Here is a 19,622-nt window from a genome sequence, read left to right on the forward strand (position 1 = left end):
CCTTCATTGTTGCGTGTTTTCTGGGCTGGGACACAAACTACTGCCCAAGTTCTTTCCGAAGAAATGATGAAACCTGTCTTAATTGGTGTGTGAGAGAGGCGAGGAGTTTTTTGTTTTTTTTGTTTACGGCTATAAACTTGATTATATTTTTATATTCTGCACCCAACAGTAAATTCCTGAAAAATTGCAGGATACACACAGGCCAAAGTTTAGTGATAAGGAACTTTTTGAAATATTAAAAAAGAGGTTTGTTTTGAGGGGTGTAGTCTACTCTCTGAGGTTTCTTATCTCTTCTGAAAGTTATCAGGGAATTATTTCTATGGAGCCACTTTTACCAGTCTGCTGTTTGCAATTCTGAATCTGTCTTGCGGGTAATGACAGCCCTTCAATATGATTTACTGGTACTGCATCAAGTTTTGCAGAGTTCATTTTTGAGCCCCGTCATCATGGGAAGAGTGGTTTGCCACTCAAACAGCCCTGTTGGCCGTATCCAGTAATCACATTCAGCAGCTTATGTCAAAACCACTGCTCTCTGCCTCTTCCGAGCAGCGTTGTGGAGCCTGCCAAATTTGCTTGGCAGACGACGCTGAACAAATAACTGTATGCGACGCAAATTGTTAAAATAAACAAACCCCCCTTTTAGCTCACCAGTTATTTCCTTGCTAGATTTGAACCTGGCAAAGGGAAATGGATTGCTTCATTTTACAGCCTCCCTGTAATTTCCCTTTGGCTGGGAAGATACCCTCCGTCCCTCCATGAACTGATAGCATTGGATTTGGAGATGCTGTTGACCTGTTGCAGCAATGCAGCATCAAAGTCTTGATTGCATTCGGAACAATAACTCATAGCAGTACTTCTTCTTTTTATGGGGCGGTGAAGAGCTGGATCTGATTAGTCTATTTTTAAAACTAGATTTTTTTTTAGCATGGTCCAGCTAGAGTTAAAGAACTCTTAAAGCGCAGTTCGATACAGGTCTGCTCAAGTCAGCCCTACTGAATTCAGTGCGAGTGACTTCCAGGTATGTGTGTACCTGTACAGCATTGTAGCCCAAATCTCCAATGATTCCAGTGGGAGAATTAAGCACAGACCTAACCTAAAATTGCATGCCATGCTCTTATTTACCAACTGCTTGACTATTTAGAGGCCATTGATGTTGAAGTCCGGCAAAATCGGGACGAGCATATGTTCCCCACCGCCGACTGACAGCTAGAATTGATAAAATTCATTTGGAACAACATTTTCTCTGAAGTAGGGCGCCATTTTCATGTAACTAACCATACTTGAGTATGTGTAAATATATTTAACTATAAGGTCTGCTGATCTCTTCTTATATGCGATGATTTTCTTAAGGCTAACAGGGAAGCTTTGTGGCTGGACTTGAATCTCAATCCAGGTTTTTCAGGTTGAAATCTAAAACTCTGCTCAAGGTTCCATAGAGGCTACCACCAAAAGTTTAAAAGTAATGGATAGGCAGTGAAGGAAAGCAGGCAACTTTTTATTCTGTATCAACTGGTGGTTTGTGGAAAAGGTGCTCCTTGTTCATGGGACAGATGCTCTTGGTTTTGGATGAAATAATTGTATATAGCAGAACAGGCAATGTAAGAAAGAAAAATATCACCTGAAGGTGATGCTATACAAATTAAACAATGAAACCACAATTCAAGAGGTTGGCCCTGGTCAGTGACTAGTTTCAAAGGAAGGTTGCTACAAAGAGCTGCATGCTTCTTGCTTTGCAAATTAGGCTGGGGGTAGATTCCAGCGATGCAGCTGTGCGTTCCTGTGCATAACGCTTGCCTTAAAGTTGGCAGGGCAGGAGGGAATAGTTTTCCTTCAGCTGCCATTTTCTCATCCCAGATATATGTTGAACTAGGTAAATTGAACACTTTCAAAAGATATCCCTGTGACTCCCAAAACGGCCATGTTGATTGCTTAAAAAATACAGGGGCCTAGGCAAGCCATTTCCGTGTGTGGATACACACAAGACCAAGGGTGGCAGGGCGGGGGGCTGGTGTAAGAGCTATTTCAGCACACCACACCACCCATCCTTTGGCCTCCTCGTTCTGTAGTCCACCCACCTTCCCACAGGCACTATTGTCATTTCTCTGGATCATCAGTTGAATGGCTTTGCTGGTGGGATTTTTCACCTATTCTGCCCCAATGTGGTGGGTATGATGGAATGACAGGGGGAAGTTTAAATACATTAGTTAGCCACATTAGCAGGTAAGTGCAGAAGTCATGAGGTAGTTAACTTTCGGTGAGCACCCTTACGCATCTTTAAAGGTGAAGGGTTCATTCCTGAGGCTTGCCTTCAGGGCTGTGGGACTCACAAGCATTTGTTCACCTTTGTGGCCAACCTATAGCACCTGCCTGGAGTTGCAGGCCCCAGGATGGGGTGGAGCAGGCTGGCCTCCCTACTCACCTGAGAGCATGGTGCTGAAGGCAAGGGGTATAGTGAAAGCAGGCTAGTATTAGTTAGATCCTACCTTGGTTCCCCTGTGGAGCTATGTTTGGGGGCTAAATAAGTAAGTGTGGCCCAGTTCCCCAAAGGTTGGTGTCCTGCCTCTTGTGTGCTCGCAAACACTTTATTCAGCTTGGTTGGTAGACACTTAACACAGTCATGGGTTCGAGCCCCACATTGGGCAAAATATGTTTGCATTGCAGGGGGTTGTACGAGATGATTCTCCATGGTGCTTTCCATTTCTGTGGTTCAGTTCTATTTCATTTACAGTGGTACCTCTGGTTACGAACTTAATTTGTTCCAGAATTCCGTTTTTAACCTGAAACTGTTCTTAACCTGAGGTACCACTTTAGCTAATTGTGCCTCCTGCCGCCACCTCGCAATTTCTGTTCTCATCCTAAGGTAAAGTTCTTAACCCGAGGTACTACTTAGCAGAGTCTGTAACCAGAGTCTTCGGTGAGCTAGTCAGGTAGGTTCAACCCACTGAGATGGATGGGACTTTGTAGTACAGTGGTGCCCCGCTAGACGAAAATAATTTGTTCTGCAAAAATTTTCATCTAGCGGGTTTTTCATCTAGCGAAGCGGCAATGACAGCCGCGCTTTCACTAGACGGAAAAAAAAAAGACGAAAAATTTTCGTCTTGCGAGGCAGCCCCATAGACTTTTTCGTCTAGCGGGGCAGCCTCCCGCTAGACGAATGCCTTCGTCTAGCGAGTTTTTCGTCTAGCGAGGCATTCATCTAGCCGGGCACCACTGTATTGAGCCACTGGAAATGTGCAATGCAGAGTTCTTTTAATATGTTGTCCAGCATGTAGCCATGCAGATCATGCCATTCTCCTATCTCCTCTCTCCTCCCCCTCCCACTTACTTTAGTGGAGGAACACTTTATATAGATCAACATAATAAATCCCTCCCTTTGTGTAGGGGGTAGATCTGTGTGACAAGCACCGAACACAAAGTGTTTGCACATAGAGTGAGTTTCTAGAAGTGCTTAGGGCAAACTCATGGAGAGAGAAGGTGTTGTGAACTTTGAGTCTTAGCTACTGAAGCCTAATCCTTTCAGGTTAACACAACTAGCTGAAAAATGGGGCCTATTGTACCAACAGCAGTGCTGCTCTACCCTTGGGACATAGTTTCTGTTTGTGCATAGCATTTAAACTTGGTTGCTTGGTGTCAAAATCTTAACAGCTGCTGCCTGTGTCTCCTAGGCAGCTGGTAACATTCAAATGGCTGATTTGTTTTGAGAGGCTGACTTCTCTCTCTGGATTTTTGTTTGACCGTGACACAATTTGACTTGTTCTTCTATGCACATGGGCTCACTTGGACAGAGACATTTTCAGAAATGCCCCCTAAACCCTAGACTTCAACTCTTCTGCATAGATCAGGAGATCTACTAGTCTTTTTGGGATCTGTTTTCTTGATCAGGAATAGCTGCCATGGGTTTGTGCCAGTTATTCTGCCTTTGGAAGCCAGGCCTATTCAGCTACGTTAACTTGAGATATATGAAAAAATACCTGTGTCCTCCTATCTTGTGTTTCTTTCAAGACATCAGGGCACTGTCCGTGAGCTTGGTCACGTCGAGGTTCCAGTGTGTTCTAGCGGGTACGCTTGTGGGTTGGAATCACTGTGTGGCAAAGATACAGTTCTCTGCTAACCAAAGTAAGATCCCAGTTTCCTCTATTCACCTGACTTTGGCTCCCCAGAAATAGCTTTGTTTAAAAGAACTGGCCATGCCAAGGCAGCTTAGCCCAGGCTGTTTGGCCCTGCTTACTTATGTGTACATAAGCCAGGTGTGAAACATAATAGATACTGAAAAATTCAAAGGAGAGAAGAACACAAATAAGGGGTGGGGAGCCTGTGGCTATCCAGGTGCTATTGAACTGGATTGGCTAATGGTTAGGGATGGTGGGAGTTGTAGTTGGAGAACCACATTTTTTTATATTCTGTTGGAAGTTACCCAGAGTGGCTGGGGCAACTCAGTGAGATGAGTGGGGTATAAGTATTAATATTATTATTATTACTTGTGGTTTAAGCCCGTTAAAAAAACGGGCGCTAGAACATATGTGGAGTGGGCTGGCGCCCCCCCGCCAAAGCCTGCTTTGGCGGGTGGTCGGGGGGTGGAGGAGAGGCAAGCAGGGCTTTCTCTGCATTGCCCGTCCCGCCCCCCCGCCCGCCTGCCAAAGCCTGCTTTGGCGGGTGGTGGGGGGGTGAAGGAGAGGCAGCAGCGCCATGCAGGCCAACGGGGCAGGAGGGGGTCAGCAGCAACAGGCTCTCCTTGTAGCAGCGGGAGCAGCAGCGTGACCTCCCTCTTCGGCTTCCCCTCATCTTCTGCAGCGTCGGCGTTCCATTTCAACCGCCCCTCTTGAACTGCCGACGCTGCTCGTGGCCCGATGTCTCTCTGCTCCAATCCCTGTGTCCCTGGGGCACATGCTCAGTTGCGCAAACCCAGAGACACACGGACTGGACGCAGAGACACTTGCATTTTATATATATAGATTACTATTATTATTACCAAACCTGACATAAATTGTCCTCCATCTCTCTTCATGCCTACTGTGATGCATTGCCAAAGGAAGGTCCATATTCTTCCTTCATCCTTAGTGCAAATCTTCAACCTTCAATGGCATCCAACCCCTATAGCCGTTCATAGTGATCGGTACTGTACTAGTAAAATATATCCATAGAGTGTCCCACATATTTGTGAATGATTTGCTGTGTGTAGCTGGCCTTTGAATGGAATTTTCATCATGGGCAAGAGAGAGACTCTTTGAAAGCTTGAAGGGAAAGGGAAAGGAAGAGAGCGTTTGGGCTTGCAGAATGGTTCACTACCATATTAATATTTTAGTGTCACAAAATAACAGGAAGAATATTGAATATTTTGTAAGCAACGGGCCGGAAGTAATGCCAATTTAATACTGTCTTTGTAGTTACATAGAATTTCATGTCAGCAGTTCTGAAATAGCTGTAGTATTGTGGTTCTACATTTAAAACCAATTTATCTTATGCAGCATTAGCTTATAGTTGAAATGTTGAAGCACTGAAGAGGAAGTAATGTTTCAGATCCTCTCATTTTAATTACTTAAGCTAAATGACCATAGGAGTTCATAGATCTACTTTTAAAATAAAACTTTAGATTTGTGGACATTTCTTAATTTGAAAATCGGTGTATGCAGATGCCTGATTTTCAGCATGCCATTTGTGTGTGTGTTTAGCAGTCCTCTGGGTAAAATTGTAGTTAAAGAAAGTAACAATCAGGTAAAAACTTTATAATACAAAAGCACACATACGCATACTTTGTAGGTTCTTACCACATTCACCAGTGGCATGAGTTTTAAGTGTAATTTTATCTGACCCAGTACTGCCTATTTTTATCAGGTGCTGGACCCACATCCTGGACAGGCCTGCTGAATTTTGGCGCTTGTATACAAGGCTGGATAGGGTGTGAATCCATGAACGGGTCCTTGAATCCTGGCACATTTGTGGCTCATTGCTGATTCAAAGTGTTCTTGCATCCCGGTTGGCTTTGCCCACCAGAACGACGTTTGATTTGAAGCCAGTGCTTGATGAAGTCTTAGTTCCTATAAAAGGTATTGCAAAATCCAACCCATTCAACCAATGCTGTATTAAAAAGCCACCAAACATTTGTCATATTCAAAGCACCAGCAGCAATTTGAGAAGGGCCCCCACCCCAGGTGAGCAATGGGTAGGGAGGCAAACGGCAGTGGAGAAGAAGTGCCCTTTTTGGGACGTCGCTATTGCTGCATTTTGTGCACAGTTATGAGGCTCACTGTGTCACATGTAACTGCAGTGATGAACCTTACATCTTTTTTTCTGAGACTTTGCTGATCTTTGGAATTTAGCCCTTAAGTAGCAGCTGCGTGAATACAAAAGGAAAAAGGGTACCAGGTCAGAAAGTGCTCCCATTCAAAAAATCATAATCCGCATGAACGAAAATATCCTTTCCTGCAAAATCGTTACCTCTCTTCATAAAATTTTTTGGACCACTAACTAGATCAGGGTTTGTCAACCTGGTCCCAACTGCCCACTAGTGGGCATTTCAGGATTCTAGGTGGGCGGTAGGGGGTTCTACGGCACAAGCTGAATCCTCCTTCCACCGAGCACTTGTGGGCGGTGAGGAAATTTTACCATCAAGAAAGATGCATTAGTGGGCAGTAGGTATAAAAAGGTTGACTAGATAAAAAGCTAGTGGTAAAGTACCCCTGGACGGTTAAGTCCAGTCAAAGGCGACTATGGGGTGCAGCGCTCATCTCGCTTTTCAGGCCAAGGGAGCCGGTGTTTGCCCATAGACAGCTTTCCAGGTCATGTGGGCAGCAGGACTAAACCGCTTCTGGTGCAACGGAACATGATGGAAACCAGAGTGCATGGAAACACCGTTTACCTTCCTGCTAGAAGCCTTAATTTGTTGCACTAATCAAAGTGTTGCCGTCCAGATATTGTTAGTCTCCAACTCCCATCTGTTCCAGCAAGCGTGGCTAGTGATCAGTAGTGATGGGCATTGCACGTTGCAGTCCAACAACAGCTGAACAACTGTCCAAAAGGCATTCAAAAACATAATTAGAAATTGGCTAGGAAATCAAAGTCCAATGTCTTATGTATATTTCATGTAATGCTTTAGTTTTTAGGGGTTTCTTTTAATGAGAATTAGGATCTACATCAAGCATATTGGAATGCATATAACTTTCCAGCATAGTACAGCATACAGAGATTTGTCTAATGCTGTACATGTTTCTTACTCTGATGTTTTCCCTTGTTCCTTTTTTAATGAAGTACAGTACCTAGCACATGACTGGCACACAACAGTGTTTCATAGTAGCTGTACACAGTTGGAAAACAGTCTGAGTATTGCACTATTCTGTGTTGCCAATGAGAAACAGCAACTTCTTTGGTGCCTTTGCAAAGCAGATGGTAATGATATAAAGTAGCTTAGGAGAGGAAATGAAGGCTGCTTTCTCCAGCTGCGACTACAAGAGAATATTAGGTAGGTGGAATGTAATTTCCCAAACTGGAATCTGTCCAGGGAAGCTCTAATCTGCCAAAAACATGCCATGAGCTGCTTAATGACCACAAGTAATCACAGTTTTGGATTTACATTTCATCAAAGTGATGGCATCTTAGGCAGCACAGTGTTCACTTAAGCTGTCTAAAGTTCACAGAGGTTTTTTCAATCATCATGTAGCTCCAGTTGCTGTGAGTTTTTCACATACAGAAAGATGGCAGTGAAATATAGTTGACTATAAAATGCGTAAATAGATCTTGGCTTCTTTAGACATAGAAATCAAGACCTGCAGTTGTGTGCCCATCTACATGCTCACTAGACTCCCATTGATTTCAGAGAGGATTAATTAACGTAACTAGGTGCAGGATTTCAACACAACTATTTATTCATCTCAATATTTATAGGCTGCCTTTCAGAGATTCACCTTCCAAAGATGGCTCATTATATCATCTAAAATCCATCAAACCTATTAAAACTAGGAATCTCAGTTGTTTTATAGATGGTAAATATATTACACCATCAATAGTTAAGCTAAAGCAGCAAAGAAACAATAAAAATAAATATATTTAAAAAGCTGCCAGCAAAGCATAAAAACAGCAGCAGTTAAATATAAGACAGCTAGAATTTCAGTTAAAATTCTGACAAAATGACTGACAAAATTCCGTGGAGCACTGTTAACTGTTCCCCACGTTGCAGAGGCCTGACTGACCTCAGCTAGAAGTTGGGTATTTACCGTATTTTCCGGCGTATAAGACAACTGGGCGTATAAGACGACCCCCAACTTTTCCAGTATAAAATATAGAGTTTGAGATATACTTGACCGCAGATTCTCCACCCGGCGTATAAGATGACCCCCGACTTTTGAGAAAATTTTCCTGGATTAAAAAGTAGTCTTATATGCCAGTAGTATTTTCAATCCCAAGCTGTGGAACACTCTCCCAGCTGAGTTTAAACAGGTATCCTCACTTCAAGGCGGTTCTTGAATTCAAGAACCCTTTTCTGCTGACAGGCAGCTGTTTAATTTTTGTCTTGATTCGCTGGTTACCTTAATGATTATCTTATTTTTATTCTTGTTCAATGTTTTAACATTGTAAACCGCCCTGATATTGCATGATACAGTCGTATATAAATAACTTCTATTCCTCTCTATAATAAAAATGTAAGGTTGTTGTCATGCTGCCTGCATTGGAAGATTTATAGTGCTGCATCATAATCCTGGATTTGCGTGAAGTCAGGGCAGGGCTGGAGGAGCAAAAGAGAAGGCAGGTTGCACAACAACAGTGACCTTGGCATGGGAGAGAAAAGGGAGAGACACTGAGCCAGGCGGTGGTGGAATGGTCGTTTAAAACAGTGGGAGAGGTTTGAGTAAAGTAGGTATGGATGACTACTGAGTGTAAAACATGGTCATTTTAGTCAATGACAGTGTGAATAAAGCAGAGGTGGAGGGACATTGAGGAGGAAGTAGCAGTTTCAAACAGCAGCGGATGTTTGAGTAAAATTATATAGAATATTTGAGCACTCTGATGCTTTGCCTCTCTTGCATGAGGCAGCTAGGTCAACGTGTCTATGTTCAGACATCGTGGCATAGGACATTTCTCTGCTCCCACCAAATATACCTAACTGCTGCTAGCCAAGGGAGCTGGGAATTTCATTATATTGTGATGTTAATTGCTCTAGACCAGGGGTGGCCAGCTTCCAAGAGACTGCGATCTACTCAAAGAATTAAAAACTAGCAGTGATCTTTTGTTGTTGTTGTTCAGTCGTGTCCGACTCTTCGTGACCCCATGGACCAGAGCATACCAGGCACGCCTATCCTTCACTGACTCTCGCAGTTTGGCCAAACTCATGTTAGTAGCTTCGAGAACACTGTCCAACCATCTCATCCTCTGTCGTCCCCTTCTCCTTGTGCCCTCCATCTTTACCAACATCAGGGTCTTTTCTAGGGAGTCTTCTCTTCTCATGAGGTGGCCAAAGTACTGGAGCCTCAGCTTCAGGATCTGTCCTTCTAGTGAGCACTCAGGGCTGATTTCTTTAAGAATGGATAGGTTTGATCTTCTTGCAGTCCATGGGACTCTCAAGAGTCTTCTCCAGCACCAGAATTCAAAAGCATCAATTTTTCGGCAATCAGCCTTCTTTATGGTCCAGCTCTCACTTCCGTACATTACTACTGGGAAAACCATAGCTTTAACTATATGGGGCAGTGATCTACCCCTGTTTTTTTAAGGGTTCAGGTCGAAGTTGTTGAGCTTTTTTAGGGAGGGGGAAAGCCCCGTTTTTAGGGGATCCAGGAGGCATAAGTTGCTTAGCTTTGGGGGGGGCAACATTTTTTGGGGGGGGGTCAAAGAGAAACAGCAACTCACTGAAGGATCGCTGGGGAGAAAACAGCCTCAGTTTGTAAACACGGTCTTCCTTTCTCCAATGGAGGGCGGGGCTGGAAAGGGGCCAGCGATCGACCAAAACCTCGCAGGGATCAACCGGTAGATCGCGATTGACCTGTTGGACACCCCTGCTCTGGACAGTTACACCCAGGTGCTGGTGGCTGTAGCTGCTGCACATTTCATGTAAGATGTAATTCTGCCCTTTGATTTAACCAGCCTACTGTCAGCTTGAGTCCAAATATTATAGTTCAGTAGGTATTCTAATGGACTCGATAATTTCTGGTTATTAGTCGTCTCTCTATATTTTTATGTAACCCTCTTAGAGGTTTTTACAATTAAAATAAAATAACTGTATTTGTTTATTTTTCTTCTTTCTCTGCCCCACCCCTGCTTTCCCCTTATGTTGAATAAGTGTCCTACTTTTTTAGCTCTCTTTTAGTTTTGAATTTACTTTTTTAGCTCTCTTTTAGTTTTGAATTGTGAAGGGGAGCTCTTGGTTATCTACCCCAATGGGATTTGCCTACTGATAATTTCACCCCATAGGTTTGGGGGCATAGAAATTGGTAGGCTGGAAGTACTGCACATTAGTTTGAGGCTTCTGGAACCCCACCTCATCTGGAGAAAGTCCCATAGTTCCCTCCCTCTGACTGACACAAACACACACACAAACACACATGGCGTAATGAGCATGGAAAGATTCACAGGTGTTAAAAGCCGTATTATGTCTTGAGGGTCAACTGTCCTTGCGTAAGAACAGGAAACCAACTGATGCTTGTTCCATCTGTGAAGCACTTCATTTTTATATTTTCGTATACTAACTTAACAAGATTTGTACTCTGATCCAAATGCACACTGTTGACAGATTTAAATATAGCTGTCATTCACGTACTGACAAGAGATTTCATAGCACTGAATTAAATTAGCATCTTACTGCTCTATTAGCCTTGGAACTTGGACAGGTGCTCTTTAAAATGCCCTTTAAAAATTTCCCCAGTAGGAATAAAGTGGACCAGACTTGCCAGGGAATGAATAGGTAGCATAAGAAAGCTGTGCCATTGTTGCAGTCACTTCGCTCCTTACAAAGGTTTTTCTTGAACACTCTCTCCCATCTGGGTCTTATGCAATGAAATCAAAAAGCTAAGGAAATCTCTGCACATTAGAATGCAAAAGCGGAGACAAAGAAGCCCCAAACCAGCCCTTGACAGGAGTGTGCGTCAGGAAAGATAAGAGGTTCAGATGGATCAGTACCCGAGGGTTTCAACTCTAGTAGCAGTAACCGACTGCGCTATTTATAACAGCCATTGAAAGCTGCTGCTTGGAATGAGGCAACATTTTAACACACAAACTAGGAAATCATATACGGATTGTGAGTGTACCTTTTTGTTGGGGTCCACTTGGATTAATATTTCAAATTTTAACCCATTTCACCAAAACCACCCACTTTCCAATCTCAATTGTGCGGAGTGCCTACCATGCAGGAAGTATGTTCTTATGTTATAGATTCATATAGCCAGTGGGATTTCAGAGGATCTGGGAGAACTATTTGGGCTTAGGGTGGAGGAATATTGCAGCAATGTTCAAAAGCCCATTTCTGGATACTGTATGGAAGAATAAGCAATTGCAAGATCAACTGTGTGTACTAAGCATTTGTTGTAGTTGCATGCAGTGCTATTTTTCTAGAAAAAGAGGTCACCATGAACACCTCCCTCATTCTCTTAGAATGGAATGGCACCCACCTGAGGTGCTGGAACTGAGTTCTGGCGAGTTCCTGCTAGGAAAAAAAACCCTGGTTGCATGTTACACATTGCGCACAACAAACCCATTAAGAACAACTTCATGGGAGCAACCTCAGCCTTTAAAAGTGAAGAGTTTGAGCTTTTGGCATGCTTGCATAATGCCTAGGACTATGATATTATAATAATATTGTCTCGGTGTGTGGGGCACAGATAGAAGTGCTCATGATAAAGAATCATGCGTTTTCTGAAGTGCAGGGTGGGATGGGAAATCTGCTCTTTGCCATCCTGAAATGGCACCATTAATTTGCCAGAAGTTCCTCATGCCACCTGGAAAAGCCAACTCTTCAAATTTGCAAGAAGCCTTGTGCAGGGTCCTCTTTGAGCTTTGAAGCTGAATCCTTGAAAAAAAAACTTTGAGTGGGTTGGTTGCATGTTCAGCTTGATGCTTGAAGGGTGCAGCGCCAGCCCACTTTGTCCTGCTACTCCCCAGGACAAAATAGTACTGCAGTTGGGGAAGAGAGTGTGTGAAAGGCCCTTCTGGCTGGTAGGAAATGATGTTCTGAGTGTGTCCTCTCCCAGAGGGGGTGTAGAGATTTATTATAAGACCTGTTATCTCCCAGCATCTTGTCCCATGGACAGGCAAGGTGGGCCTTCCCTGCCAGTGCTGGCTCTTTCCTCTCTTCTATCCATTCTCCTTTCCCCAATGCGAGTCTTTTTCATCCTTGGGGGAAAGAGAGCAGGCAGCAGGCAGAGTAGCAGCAGGTGGGTGAGCACAGTTAAGACAAGTGGCCTGCTGATGTTGGGCTGTACATGCCTCGATTTTGCTCACAGCCATTCAGGCAGGGGTACTTGCATATCTGAACACCCCTGTCTCGAATGCTTGCCCTGTCCCGCACTAGGCGGATGGACCTGGGGAGGACATTTTGCAGAGAACACCTGATTCCTGATTCCGACCCAGGAAACCTCTGCAGGTGGAGGAATCTGGAGAAGGACCTCTCCAGGTGATCTCAAAGCACCATCAAGATAATATTGGAGAAGGCAGTCTTTCAGAGAGGAGAATGTTGGGAGCTAAACTCAAGCAACTTCAGGAAAGTTTTTGTATTTTGTATTGCTTGCTTGTGTTTTGTTTGACCCGCAAGGCAGTTAGTCCAATTATTCATGTGATTACATATCTAATGCTAACACTTACTGCCTTTTCACAGAACCATGTGAACCCAGCAATGGATTTTACGCAGACTCCTCCAGGAATGCTAGCTCTCGACAACATGCTGTACTTTGCCAAACATCAACAGGATGCTTATATCCGGGTAAGAGCTCGCTTTTGTTGCAGGCAGAGCATTAAGGGTATTTTTATCTTTTTTTCCATTTTTTGTCCATCGTTCTAGGAAAGCAGATGGGCTCATGACATTGCAAATAGCAATTAATTGCTCAAAGGCAATGCCAAGAGGGCAAAGCAAACCATGATTTTTCTATGTAAGCTCTGACAAATGCTCAGCAGTGACCCCCAAATTTATTTTCAAACTGATATAAATGCCACCCTTGATAGATGACTTGAAGACCTTAAAACCTCTTTTGCATGTTTTGACTCCCAAGAGGAAGGAATCTGTTATGATTGATTTCACTTAGACATGTGGGATAAAGGAAGGCTGATTCATTCTCCTACTTTACTTCTCTCATTTCCTACCCACTTCTTGCCCACACAACTTATTTGAAAGGTAGCAGTGAATTATACTTTGTTTCTTTTGCATTTTCCTTCTGACATTTTAGAAGTGTGTGCCTGAGTAAGTTTCATAAACTTTCCTAACCTACATGGAAGCAGAGGAGTGGAGAGGTTCTGAATGGCAGAGTATATACAATATTCCAAAATCTTGGCTATCTTAAAGGTAAAGGGACCCCTGACCATTGGGTCCAGTTGCGGACGACTCTGGGTTTGCGGCACTCAGCTTCTGGGTCATGTGGCCAGCATGAATAAGCCGGTTTTGGCGAAACCAGAGCAGCACATGGAAACGCCGTTTACCTTCTTGCACTTCAATGTGCTTTTGAACTGCTAGCTTGCCAGGAGCAGGGACCAAACAACAGGAGCTCACCTTGTCGCGGCGATTCAAACTGCTGACCTTCTGATCGGCAAGCCCTAGGCTCAGTGGTTTAGACCACAGCGCCACCCGCATCCCTCTTGGCTATCTTAAGTCATTGGAAATTGAAATTGAAATTGAGAAATAGCCTTAGGCATTAGAAAAACTAAAAAACAATTTTAAGTATATATAAAAATTACAAGTTTAAAATGTTGTGGTTAAAAAATGAACTTTAAACTACATCAGTTAATCTACAACTTTTATTCAAATAGGCATAAAACCAAAGCTTCAGAGTTTTGTAAAGGGCACTTTGATATCTAATACAGAGAGAGGCAGAGACTCCTTAATAAAATGTCACCAGGTTAAAAGACAGTCGGGGACAGTGGCTTTTCAGATTTGGTCTGTCAAAGACTTCTCACCCCCAATTTACCATGGCCATTAAAGCAGACAATGGTTGAATGGAGCATAGTGAAGATTGAATCCATCATAAAATAAGGTCTGGACAGTGCTCAGAAATCAGTTCCATTGAATTCAGTGAGGCTTACTTCCTGGTAAGTATATATTGGAGTTTATACATTAGAAAATCATTTTAAAGATGGGTCCCTTTACCTTTACCTTTCTTACAACAGTGTGTGTGTGTGTGTGTGTGTGTGTGTGTGTACACACACACACACACACACACATACACATATACAGTGGTACCTTGGGTTACAGATGTTTCAGGTTACAGATGCTTCAGGTTACAGACTCCGCTAACCCAGAAATATTACCTCGGGTTAAGAACTTTGCTTCAGGATGAAAACAGAAATTGTGCCGCCGCAGCATGGCAGCAGTGGAAGGCCCCATTGCATGACCCGATCCCTTCCCCAGAGAAATAAGACACAGGACACCATATGTAAGATTCAAATGGGAATAAATGGCCACAACTTTATTGGTTACGGATGTCGAGCGGTATTGGCTTAGGCATTGGATCAGCCGACTATATCAGACTCCAGTATGACGTGCTGGCAGTCCGGGAAGTATTAACCACAGATGGGTGAGCCCCTGCTGCTGCACATCAGCTAGGGACTCACCCTGCGATCACCGGCCTGGGGCGTGCCTGGGGCCCTCACCTTCCATGGCTCCGGACAGTGGCCACGCCCCACCGAACTCCTTTATCGAAGTACCCTTCAGCCCTTTGGGGGGAGGTGATGGCCAGTCCTCCCCCCCACCTTTCCAACCTACCCTAAGATCCAATGCCTGACTGCCAAACCAAAGTTGTGACGAATTGCTACGAGGTAGGCGAAAAACCACCAGGCGGAGCCAACTTGCCAAGTGGGAAAATTCCTACCAGGCCCCTCAACGGCGACTAACCGTAGTCCACAGCAGCGTCAAATCCTGCCTAAACTACTGCCTAAATTAAAGGGAGGGTGGGCCGGGGAAATGCGACGCAGGGAGCGAGGAAAGGAAGAGGTCGAGCCCTGGGAGCGTCCTGCTTAAGTGCAGCAGGCACGCCCAAAGCCACCGCGCCAGTTGGCCGGTTGCCCGGGCACCGCGCCCAGGGCTCGACCAATTAGTGCCAGGGGATGACCCATCCCCTGTGCACGTGCAGGGCTCGTGTTACCTGCCTGCAACCCCCCCCCTCCTTCTTATGGGCGGAAGGGGCATTAGCTAAAGTGGTACCTCAGGTTAAGAACAGTTTCAGGTTAAGAACAGACCTCTGGAACGAATTAAGTTCTTAGACCGAGGTACCTGTGTGTGTGTGTGTGTGTACTCCCCCCACCAAAAAAAGAACCATAGTCTCCTCTGTTGTTCTTTAAAATGAATGTACTCAAGAACAGTTAATTATATATTGAGCAGCTCATAAAGTCTGCTTCAATTGTTCAGTCCTTTACTGGACTAATGGGTTTTTCTTCGCATTGTCTTACCGTTTTCTAATTATATGAAAAGAGCATAATTACTAGCCACATGTTGTAGGCACTTCTTTCATTAGCTCACGTAAAACTGCTATTTATTATTTGAATTCTTTGTCCAGTTTATAGCCACCATTACATATGGATTTTTATCTCCCATTAACTTTGCCTTCTTGGAGGTTGTTGTTGCTAAAATCGTTCCAGGTATTTACAGTGAAAGATATAGGAAGTAATTGGCACTTAATGCTCTAGTTGATGGCAGCTGAAAGATTCATAGTTGTTATATAAATCCCATAGACTGTTTTAAAGGAGATAAATACTTTTTAAAAATAGTTCTTATATCATTTATCATTTCATTTGTATTGCTTTGAGTCTGAAAGCAAATAGATGAGCTGTTTCCTTCGCAGTTTTCCCACCTGAAAACAAAGATTGTTTTATTTCCTGTTGTGTGAGTGCCAGCAAAATTGGAATTTATGAAGTTATCGTTCTGCTTTCCAAGGCTCTTTGCCTCATATAACTTTCATTGTTCTAGGGCAGGGGTTGGCAAACTAAGGCCCGCAGGCTGGATCAGGCCCAATTGCATTCAGGATCCCGCCCACGGACTGTGCCACTTTTTCCATGTGCCATTCCATTCCCCCCCCCACACACACACTGCGGTGGTGGCGCCTCCTCCCTCCCTCCCTCCCTCCCTCCTCCTGGCTTCTCCCCGCCCTGCCTAGAGGAGGAAGGGGGCTGGGCTGACCTGGCTGAGCACCATTTTAAGCAGCCCCGCTCCAGAGCCAGCCTTTTTGCGCCGCTCATCTTCCCGCTGCCCTGGTGCTCCTGTGGGCCAGAGAGTGGAGCGGACGAGCTCGCTCTGCCTACCCACGAGAAGCAGCAGCAGTGGTGGTGGCGGCGGCGGCGGCAGCCCCAGGGAAGATAAGCGCAGCGGCTGGGGCTTGGGGGTGAGGAGGAGGACTACTTGCCCCCCTTGCCTCTTCTTCCAGCTCCCCCCACCCCGGTGCCGCTTCTCCGGCCTGCCACAAGGTCTGACGGGTAGTGGACCGGCCCGCGGCTAAAGTATTTTGCCAACCCCTGTTCTAGGGTAATGGTAAGGAACCTTCTTTGGGGTTGAGGGCTCCACTAGTCCTGTGGAAAGCTGCTGTGGGGGAAGGGGCAGTACATTTTTTGTACTGGGTGGAACCAGACCCACACACAACCACACATCCTTAAAACACATATTAAAGAAAGAACTATTTTCCATGGAAACAGACATATGTGTACTGTCAGTCTCTCAAGAGCACTCTTCATTTTCTTTTTTTCACAAAGTTAAAAAAGAAGAAGTGTACAGACTCCTTATCTTAACTGTGCAAACGGCGAAAAGAACTTGGTATTCCCAGCAGAATGCAAATAAGGTCAATGCACAGCTGAACTGCAAGCACCGTTTGCAGCTATTTAGAGACTCAAACTTTATGCAATTGCATCAGAAATACTGCGTGCATGCAGCTGCAAATACATGGACTTCTTTTTGCATATTTGCGGGAAACACAAGCCTGCTGTTTATTCCCCCCCCCCCCGCTTTGGTCTTCTTACAGAGGAAGGAGCTGCAAACACACGCTTTGCAGAGCATCAGAGCCATTTTCTCTCGCTGCTGTACAGCTGTAAGAGGAGACTGAAAGGGCCAGATGCAGTCTTGTTGTGAGCGAGAACTGGTTTGTGGGTTCAGGATTCCCCATCCCTGTTCTAGCGTGTTCTGTTCTGTTTTTCTCTTTTACATACTGATCAAATTCAGTCCTGTGTTCAAGTGAAGATGAGAGGGGACATAGAGGAACTAAAAGGAGATTCACAGGATTATTTCTAATAATTGGATGGATGAACAGTGTCAATTCGAGACAATTTGATCGGTTTGGATTCGGCCAAAGTCTGGCAAACTTGCTGGTGTTTTGTGTTGAGAAAGCTGTTCTTTCAAAATTGCTCTCCTTGCAACCTCTGAAGAGATTATAGCAAGCCTGGGTGGCATGCCTTGGACTCCGGAAGTCTCTGTTTGCTTTTGCACATAGTCCTGGTGGGTTGAGCAATCATTCATAGATGTTGGCTTTTGGAAATGCATTATTTGAAAGACAGAATCACAAACATTTACTATGTATGCGCAACATGGAAGTATGGTATAGTCTTTGAAACAAATTCATCAAATTTCTGAAGAGCATTAGAAAGATCAAATTCTTAAAAAACAAAAAACCCAATCCGGCCATGATCACTTGTAGCCACCAAGTGATGAAGCATTTGCACAATTTGGATTCTCACTTTTTGACATGCAGTTTCAATCAGCTACTACTTGCTTTTTTAAGACATCAGAAATCTTGATGGAGGAGGAGGTTTGTTTCAGATGCCACAAAGGTGCAGACAAATGCAACCATTCTCTGTAGACCATTCAAGATGTAATTAGGTTGAGTCAGTCAGCTTGTGCGCTGCCTATTTCATAACCTGTGCATTTGTTGTATAGAAGGCAGCCTACACATCCTTCCGGAGGCTCCAGAAAAAGCCTTCTGCCCACTCATGTTATCTTCTTCAAAAATGAGTTGTTAGATATTTTGTGTGATCGTTTCTGATGTAAAATTTTAACATGATGCTTATTCAGAAATATGCGGGTAGGAACGTAGTTACCTTTGGGGAAAGGCTAAGGCTGTGATTCTTTTACTTCCCACAAAAGTAGAAAAGAAAATTACTCTTTACTAATTACTTTCTATTAAGTTACTCCTCCTAATGCATCACATTCAGAACATTGCTTAAGAGGCTGTTATGTTCCCAATCTGTTGTGCGATCGCATCTCCACTGTGTAATTTTCTCTCTGGCTCCTCTTCATCTGTTCTTCCTCTCTTCCTTCTCCTGTGAAGTCCCTTTTTGGGTTTGCTGCCATTTGTTTTATACAGTGCTTTTTTTCTTTAAAAAATGTTTAGGGGTACTCTCATTTTCCTCCTCATATTGAAATACTGCCCCTCAATGAGGTCAAACTTAGATTCACAAAATGTTTAGGGGGGTGCGTACCCCTGCGTCCCCCCCAGAAAAAAGCACTGGTTTTATTGCCTCTAGAGATATTTCCCTTTCCTTGTTTTTCATGCTGATTTTTAAAGAGCAGAACTGGCCAATGATATTTTGGCCCTGAGTCAGAGCAGCAAATGGTACCCCCTCCCCAGCCAAGATGTCTAGCACCCATCCCCATTGTCATCCAGGGCAGGCAGCTCCACAAGCGCCTCTCCCCACAAAGCAGTCAGAGGCAGCAGCACTGTATGTGTCCGAATGCTTGTCATTGGGAACGATGAACAAAATCTTGTGACAGCAACGTCCTGAGTTTAACCATGTGCTGTGCGTAGAAATACTTTGCAGTTTTCCGCTTCAGCTTTATCGCATGGTCACAATAAGTTTTGGATTACAAACACGTCAAACCCGGAAGTGCATGTTCCGGTTCGCAACCTTTTTTTGGATTACAAAACATTTTTTATTTGGATTACAAACAATTTTTTTTGGGGGGGGGGCCCTATTGGCAAAAGCACGCCTTGGGTTACAACCTGCTTTGGTTTATGAACGGACCTCCGGAACAGATTATGGTTGTAAACCAAGGTACCACTGTATCTCTGCTATGTCACTGAACTTGCCTTTTTTCTAAACTTAAAAGCTCCACATGTAATTTTGATCCGAGTGTGGTCATTTGTAATCCATTTAAGCTTTTCTGTGATTCTATGCTTGACAGCCATCTGTCAGGAATGCTTTGATGGTGTTTCCTGCTTGGCAGGGGGTTGGACTGGATGGCCCTTGTGGTCTCTTCCAACTCTATGATTCTATGATTTTGCCTGGGTTTAGTTTGTCAGATGGATTAATTTGGCTCTTCTGCTGTTTTCTTCTTTTAGTGTGTTCATTCTTATTAATGGCACATTGCATTCAAAATAAAATGTGAACTGCTTTGGGAGGTTGAAAAATGCTATATATAAATACATAAAACAAAACAAAATAATGATTATAAAAAGGGATAATAGGTCTGCATTGTGCATGTATTAACTGACTGCCATATGGGGGAAAGGCAAGATCTATATTGG

The 19,622-nt window shown here is 44.0% G+C and overlaps 1 protein-coding gene across 2 annotated transcripts in view; it reads left to right on the forward strand.

The window, feature by feature from the left end:
• Positions 1–19,622, forward strand: part of ELMO1 (engulfment and cell motility 1) — a 296,344-nt gene that overhangs the window by 122,236 nt on the left and 154,486 nt on the right. For both annotated transcript variants that reach the window (XM_033165673.1, XM_033165674.1), the window contains one exon: positions 12,791–12,895. In XM_033165673.1, coding sequence (XP_033021564.1) covers positions 12,791–12,895 — 105 coding nt within the window. The remainder of the gene's footprint in view (positions 1–12,790; positions 12,896–19,622) is intronic.

The sequence above is a fragment of the Lacerta agilis genome, chromosome 12, assembly GCF_009819535.1.
Source record: "Lacerta agilis isolate rLacAgi1 chromosome 12, rLacAgi1.pri, whole genome shotgun sequence".
Taxonomy (NCBI): domain Eukaryota; kingdom Metazoa; phylum Chordata; class Lepidosauria; order Squamata; family Lacertidae; genus Lacerta; species Lacerta agilis.